The 8075-nt window shown below is 49.1% G+C and overlaps 1 protein-coding gene across 1 annotated transcript; it reads right to left on the reverse strand.

Annotated features, from left to right (window-relative positions):
- Positions 1-5452: 5452 nt before the first annotated feature.
- On the reverse strand, positions 5453-6391 carry TMEM121 (transmembrane protein 121). Its single transcript, XM_066626561.1, has one exon. It carries the CDS (start codon positions 6389-6391, stop codon positions 5453-5455), a length of 939 nt encoding a protein of 312 aa, XP_066482658.1.
- Positions 6392-8075: the final 1684 nt, after the last annotated feature.

Consider the following 8075-nt stretch of genomic DNA (forward strand, 5'->3'; position numbering starts at 1 on the left):
AAGTCCCCCATGATTACAACCCTGTCCCTCCTTGTCACCTCCCTGATCTGTTTCCTCATTTCAAGGTCCCCATCCGATTTCTGGTCTGGAGGACGTTAGCACGCCCCCAGTATTACATCGCTGCACAAGCCTGGTAATTTAACCCACAGAGATTCTACGGTGGAGTCGGACCCGCCTTCAATCTCTACTTTGCTGGATTCTATCCCTTCCTTAACATAAACGGCCACCCCACCTCCAACACGCCCCTGCCTGTCCCTCCTGTAGAGTTTATAGCCCGGGATTGCGGTATCCCACTGATTCTCCGCATTCCACCAGGTTTCCGTTATGCCCACTATGTCCCCTGGTTCTGGTGTTAGCCATTTTGTTCTCAATACCTTTTCTAATGATCCCAAGAAATAGAATTGGCCTTCTTTACTGCTGCCGCACACTGGGTTGACACTTTCATCAACTTGTCCACCACCACCCCAAGATCTCTCTCCTGATCTGTCACAGACAGCTCAGAACCCATTAGCCTATATGTGAAGTTTTGAACTCAAGTTGTGAACTCAAGTTGTGGAGCCCCTCTGCAGGCAACATGTCATACTCATGTATCAGATACATATATGTGACATATCGTTATGGAACTAAACATTTGCGTTCTACCAAAATTTAACAATTTTTTATTCACTGATGATCTCCTTTATCCTCTATTTTTTGTGGCCTGCAAACTTTCTAACATGTCTAATTGACATGTTTGCCAATGAACCCCAAGTGTTGCAGGACACGTATGGGACATGTTCTAGGATGCATGCAGAGTTAATACAGGATCCCTTGTGAACTAAAAATGCACCGTGTTCTCTTTTTTTCTGTACAGGGGCTCCCTGAGTTACCAACATCCGGCTTAGTAACATTTATGCTTATGGGGACACATCCAATAAAAAAGAATCTGAAATGCCATAAAAATGCCAACCCACACATGCTGTACACAAGGCTGTACATGCTTGCTGGAGATCTATGGTGGCTTGTGATGATATCACAAGTTGCCACCAGCTCTGAGAAAGCTGTGGGCCTGACCTGGCCAGAGAATGGAGTGCAAGGTGGAGAGAAGCAAAGGCAGGAGGCTGAAGAAAGGAAAGAGAGAGGTTTCCCTCTTGCACAACACTGGAACCAGGGGACATCCACTAGCATTGACCAGCAGGAGAGTTAGGACAGAGAAAAGGAAATTTTTTTTTACTCAGCATGTAATTAATCTGTGGAACTCCTTACCACACTGTGATGTGGTGGCACCTGGCCTAGATGCCTTTAAAAGGAGATTAGACATATTTATGGAAAAAGTCTATCACAGGTTAGAAGTCATGATGGATATGTGCAACCTCTTGGTTTTAGAGGTAGTCTATCTGAATGCCAGATGCAGGAGAATGGCAACAGGATGCAGGTATCTTGTTGTCTTGTGTGCTCCCTGAGGCATCTGGCAGTCCACCATGAGCTATAGGAAGCAGGACTAGATGTCTATAGAGTTGGTAGCAGGAACAACCACTTGTGCCATTCCCTCCAATCAGAAGGTGGGGCACAGGAATCAAGGGGTCTTCTTGGCACCATCTCTTCAACACCAGGCCTGATTCATAAACCAGAAAGCCCCATCAACCATCTTGAGAAGAGTGGGTTTGGTTGGGCTCTCCCTACATATATCAATGGTGAGCCTCCCACTTTTTCCCTCGGTGTGAAGGAGTATCTGCCCATTTTATTTTTTGTCAATTGCTCTGTATATCAACCTCCTATCTCAAGTGGGATGGGGGAACTATTCATCTGTTGAGAGTGCCTTTGGAGGGCCCTGCTGTGTGTGCCCCCTCGGTTTGAAATGCAGCAGGTGGCAATATGGGACAGGGTCATCTATGTAGTGGCACTGAAGTTGTGGAATCCCCCGATTAGGGAGGCTGGCCTTCCACTTCCTTACTGGTCTGTAGCACCAGGCCAAGATAACACTCAACTTTGGTGCTATAAAATCTGCCCATGGAAGGAAGAGCAAACCAAACACATTTCAAAAACCCACTCTGATGCTTTAAGAACACAAATTTTTGCCCAGTCACAAAAACTCCTGCATGCATCTTCTGATCAGCCAAGAACTACCATCCTTTGTATCAGTGCCACTGTTCTGGGAAGTGCAAGTTCAGTTTTAGGAAGAGGGCTCTGTTTCACCTTCCTCTTTGGCCAGCATACTGAAATACAAACCATAGCCCCATTTCTGCAATGTTTACAATCCAATGCCGATTCTCAGCACATGGTCCTGCCCTTAAGGGAAAGAGACAATCGGAAGGACATAGGATGGGCTTTGGGATAGGCTGAGAGCAACTCTGTTACTTGGAAGAGCCCCTTGCCAGAGCCGCTGTAGGGATCATGGCTGCAGAACCTGGAGCACAAGCCTATGCATATCTACTCGGAAGTAAGTCACATTGTGTTCAATGGAGTTTACTCCCATGAGAGTGTGTATAGGATTCTTTCCTGGGAGTAAGCTCCACTGATGACAGTGGGATTTTCTTCTCAGTAGACAAGCAGAGGGTTGTGATTTTAGGGCCCAATCCTATGCTAGGGCAGCACCAGCAGCCACACTGCCCCAGCAACCACCATTGCAAAAGTACCATAAATCACTCCTGCACCAGTGGTAAGTCAGCTGGACCAGCACTGAGGCCCGTGCCCGTCGGTGCTAGGCCTCAGTACTGAGAAGACAACGCTAGAGTGGCTACGGTGGCTAAGTCCTCCAGCTGGCCAGCGGTGTAGCTTTTTGGGGTGGGGGGAGGGTGGGAAGGCGGTGCAACTCTGTGGAGAGAAGGAGGGCCGGGGGAGGATCGGGCCTGGACGTGGGGCAGGGACAGTGACAGATTCTGCCACTGAATCCTATGCCATCTCCCTGGGCAGAAAGCCCAACACAGGCCTCCGCAGTTCTATACCCGCTTAAATAGCTGGTGCAACGCAGAGCAGACCCATTGCCACAAGCTGCAATGTTCTATCCAGGGTAAGGGAGCAAACATTCCTTTACCCTGAGGAGACTTCAGCAGCTGCCCCGGCCCCATAGGATGCAGTTGTGACCATTTTGTTGCTGCTGCTAGGGCACTGCTGGGGTTTAGGATTGGTCGGCTCATCTCAGCAACTGGACCCACTGGCTCCCACTATTGGTCTTTACGGATGTCATGCTGAAACCTAGAGAGAGGGAGACAAGACTGGCAATGAATGCAAAGGCTAGCAAATGAGACACACAGGAGCACACAGAGCTGTTTGATGGGTGTCCAGAACCTTTTATTACATAAAAACAAAACTGTCTTAAAAATAAAAAATAAAAACCCAAAGTCTTTTGCAATCACCATACTGCCCTCTGGCATTGTTTCATGCCAGAGAGAAGTGACAAGATAATCTTAGAGTGCCTTCACCAATGGACAGGAGGAGAGCTCAGCACCTTCACGTACCTTCTCTTCAGGGTGGCAACACTGGATGACCTCCCCATCCCCAGATTTTCTGGCTTTTAGGGCCTCAACATAGCAGGTTTGTTGGGATGATAAGAAAGAGCCCAGGTGATGGAGGGGATGGGTCAGTGTCTGGCTGACTGCCCCCCAGATGCCAGTCAGTATAGGGCAAAACTTCACACCACCCCCCTTGAGTCATCTGCATTCTCTAGGAGATCTCAGGTAGGTCTGTACACCCTCTTCCATCTCTTCCTATCCCCCCCCCCCCATCACTGGATTGAGAGTGGCTATGAGCTGCTGCAGAAGCTCAGGGCTTCCTGACTTCTCCATCTGTCATGAGGCAAAAGGTGTGATGACTGAAAATTGCTTCCTGGGACAGGGGAATAGAGAATGCGTGGCCCGGCTGCATGTGGGTGGAGCAGCTGCTCCAATTCTCTGCCTCTCCCACTCCCCCTATGGAACTCCAAGCAATCATTTATTTACATATGTGAATTAATATTAAATTCTCATCACCTAGCACTGAGCTCTCTCGCTCTCTCTCTTTGTTTTTTAAAAAGGATAAAAACCTTGCCCGCTGGCAATGGATCCCTAACACAGCTGACCACTGGGGTGTGGCAGCAGGTTGGCAACCTTCAGTCTCGAAAGACTATGGTGTAAGCCTACAGCACCCGGTATTCCCAAGCGGTCTCCCATCCAAGTACTAACCAGGCCTGACCCTGCTTAGCTTCCGAGATCAGACAAGATCAGGCATGTGTAGGGTAACACTGAATCCAACTGTCCTGCGTGACCGAGCCTTGGGCCTGCAAACATAAAGAAGCAGGGAGACATCTGTATTCAGAAGGCTTCAGACGCAGAATACATGGTAAGATGTGGAGAAAGGCCACGGGGTTGGGGAGAGCCAGGAGCAAGAGCGTGATATGGGAATTGGAGAAGACAGTTGAGAAGGGGTCACTGGCATCCCGCTAGGCTTAGATTTTCATCTAATTCACGCTTACCTGCTAAACAGGGGAACTCCAAGCCCTCGGCTTCAGGCCTCGATGTTATTTTTATACTTGCACCTGGCTGCTGCCCACATCCTAGCAGCTCTTATGACTCCACACAGGGATTGGGCCCTCCATATCTTTGAGAAAGATTGTGTGGTTTAAAGAAAAGCAGCCCCATAAATAAACTGCTCTTGGATCTGCATCATCCTGAGGGTTGCAGCTTCCACTTCTAGTCCCACCTGACAGCTCCACCACCACCCCCCTTCCACGCACACAGGCACACTCCAGCATAACCCTGAAGCTTCATGCCACTGGGAATGATTGCTGGGGAACGAGAGAGATAAATATGTTTCTTAAAATAGAAATCTTATGCCGAATTGCTTGATAAAGCACCAGAATGACTCCTCAAACATGAGTTTGTTGAATGCTGCTCTCTCAGTGAGGCTGGCTTTGGTGAAATTGGAAGTCCTTTTTTTCCAGCCAGTTCTCTTAACTGTTTGGCACCCCGTGTGAGAAAAACAGCCTAGATATGTCCTGCGTACAGCTGAACAGAACCAAAGGATCTGGTTGTCAAAAGTGTATAAAATCCTCCAAACTTGTCTGGAATTTCCAGCCAGGATTAAACAAGTGGCTTTTTTTCTTTTTTTAAAAAAATAAGAAACTGTAAACACAACCATTTTAAATAAGACACCTATGTTCACAGGTACGCTGGCTGAAGCTCCTGTCCTGATCTTCCCACCCTTCCTTAAAAAAGTCTGTGATAGCAAAACTCCTCATTCCTCACATGTTGCAGCATGGGGAACAAACAGGTAGAAAAGAGTGGATGTTGGGGGGGAAGGGAAGTTCTCCTCTGAAGGTTCATTTGGTTTTGTTTTCTTTCCAGAGGGCCCCTAGGAAATACCTGAGATGTAGGGGCTGTTCCACCACTTGATCAAACCTTTGTGCCAGCGGCTGCTCTCAAGGCTGGAATGAGAGCACAGGATCCCCCCTCCCCCCAGAAAACTGTGAACAAGCGCTGATGCGTGAGGAGCCCCGTCATGTGTCCAAGATCTCCCTGGTGGGTGACTGCTCGTGAGAAATGCCTTGCGTACTGTGGACGGTCTGGTTGTGGGGCACTGAGTTCTGCTGCAGCTCCAGAGCAATGGCGTTTTGTGGGAATTCCTTCACCTGCTTTTTGTACTCAAGGAACGTGCAGGCCTTGGTGGCGATGGCAATGATGTTCTTGCCAATAAAGATGGTGGAGACTCTGCTGTCTTGGAACAGGACCATGTTGATGGCCCGGATGAAGATGGTGACGATGTTGATGGTCACCAGGCTCAGGACAGGGTAGAGCATCATTTTCTGAGGAGCAATGTGCTCTCCTTGCATGCTGATCTCACTGAGGGAAACACAAGGCAGGATCAGGAGCAGGATGTAGCAGTAGAAGAACATGAGTCCTTCTGCCCAGATTGGCAATCCTGTCTTGTGCGGCTCCCACAGGTTGGCTTGAATGTCTAAGATGTCCAGCAGGTCTAAAGCCACCCAGAAGAGACGCCCTCGCAAATCCTCTTTCTTCCGGAAGGTACGTATGTATTCCATGCTGTCCAAGGCCACTAGCACCAGGTACAGCCCTGGCACACAGATAGAGAGCAACAAGGTCAGTGCCTTCCTGGCCACTGTTTCCAGGTTTCTCTTATCAGCCTTGTAGTTCTGGAATATAAAATAGAGCTTGATTTCCAGTACAAAGATGTAGAGGAACCAAAGGATCATGGCGTAGCCACGCTTGGCTGTCTTCACCTCAGCCCCCACCCACACAGCCACATAGCGCAGCACAATCAGAAAGCAGATGTCTCCCACCAGGACGATGATGCAGACACCAATCTTGCGGGGCCCTTGGTTCTGCTCCACCAGGTAGGCATCCATGAACGCCATGCTGGTCATGATAACGATAGTCGTGAGACACACGTGCCGCTTGTCTGGAGGCGGAAGCACCATGGTGAGATGATGGAGCCAGCCTCCTCCTGCTTCCGGCCTCCTTGTGTCACTACAAGTGCAGGCCTACATTCGTCACTGACGGAGTTCCACCAGGTAGGTGACAGGAGGTCTCAGTAATAAACAATGTCCCTGCAAGGCAATGGCAGATGAGCCTGATATTTCATGGGATACTCTCAGGTTCCAGTAGCCCAGAAGCACACCTAGAACAATAATGGATTCCAGAGGCTGTGGTTCCTGCAGAGTGAGGTTCCCACAGACAAAGCCCTTAAACCAATCCTCCACAGCACTCCATCAGAATCACAGTCTGCCAGGGCTATTCTCAGGGTCTCAGTATCTTTCAGAAAAGCCACCTTCTTTTCAGCTATGATTCTCTTTGTTGGACTTCGCACGCTGTTTACGTCCTTCTTGGAGGGTGGAGATATTGCTCACTGGCCTATAGGTAATCTTTTTTATGGGCTTTCTGGCAGCAATGCTCTCAGCAATTAGGGAAATTATCAGGCAGTCATATCAGAGGAGAAGCAGGTCAAAATGTGTGGCTTCCCAAAGAGTGAGTGACTCAAATTTTTCCAGAACTGCAAACAGGACTGGCAGCTGCCCAGGGTATCCTCCCTCCTGCGATTCCCTCTGCTCCTCCTGCCACGGCTGTACCTGGAGCAGTATCCATGGTGAGCAAGGCTTGCAGTGCCCAGTGCAGGGTCTGACCCACCATCTCTTTCCTGGTGACATCCACCGTGATCTGAAACAGACCAAAGAAAAGACAAGTGAAGAAAGTACCCACTTATATGGGCAGCACCACTTATTCCAGCTACGGGGATGGTGGCAGTGTCAAAATGCTATAACCACCCTCAGGAAGCCATAAAGCACACCTACAGCCGGATATAAACCCCTGACTGGAATCCCATTACTCAGATGACAGGGTGAACAGCATGAGATGATACTTCTCTAGCACCATAGGAATGGGAGCTGGTGATGGGTGCTGGACCAGAAAGAGGGAGCATTTTGCAAGGACTTCACACACAAGCGCTCAACAGGAACTTAAGCTTTGTCCTCCACTGGGGATGCAAGGACCCCCACATAGCATGGCTTGGGAATTAAAGCAGAAAATGCTCCCAGCACACTCTGCATGGCTTGTTGTTTACACAGCCAGGTACTTTCACACAATTAATCTGTGGAATTCCTTGCAACAAGTTATGGCTGCTCACTGTGATGGCTCTGTGCTACCTCAAGCCATTCCTGAGAAGGGCAAAATTGGCTGCCCCCAATGTCAACCATCATCACCATCTCCCACTCTTTCTAGCTATGCCCCCCAGCTATGAGGGGCATGAGGTGGGCAATCCAGCAGCACAGTGCAACCCTCTTCCCATCCCCCCCAAGCAAGACTGCCACCAAAAAAATATGTGTGGAAGGCAACCATCTGATCCCCTTGCCTCACTCCTTCTTTACACCTTCTGTGTAATTTTTTGTTCGGGGTGGGATGGATGGGATGCATGTTTGTGGTGGCAGTGGCAGCAGTGAGCCAGGTCCCTATCCCCTCACATTGCTCCTTTCTTATGCAGTCCCTTTAAATAAAACAAGCATTGTGGAATATGCTGGGAGCACTCCACATGTGTCCCACACTTTCTGTTTTATTTAAAGGAACTGCATGAGGAAGGTGAGGGGTAGTGGGCCAGATATGTGAGCAGGA

This window comes from Tiliqua scincoides, chromosome 4, assembly GCF_035046505.1.
Source record: "Tiliqua scincoides isolate rTilSci1 chromosome 4, rTilSci1.hap2, whole genome shotgun sequence".
NCBI classification, from domain to species: Eukaryota; Metazoa; Chordata; class Lepidosauria; order Squamata; family Scincidae; genus Tiliqua; species Tiliqua scincoides.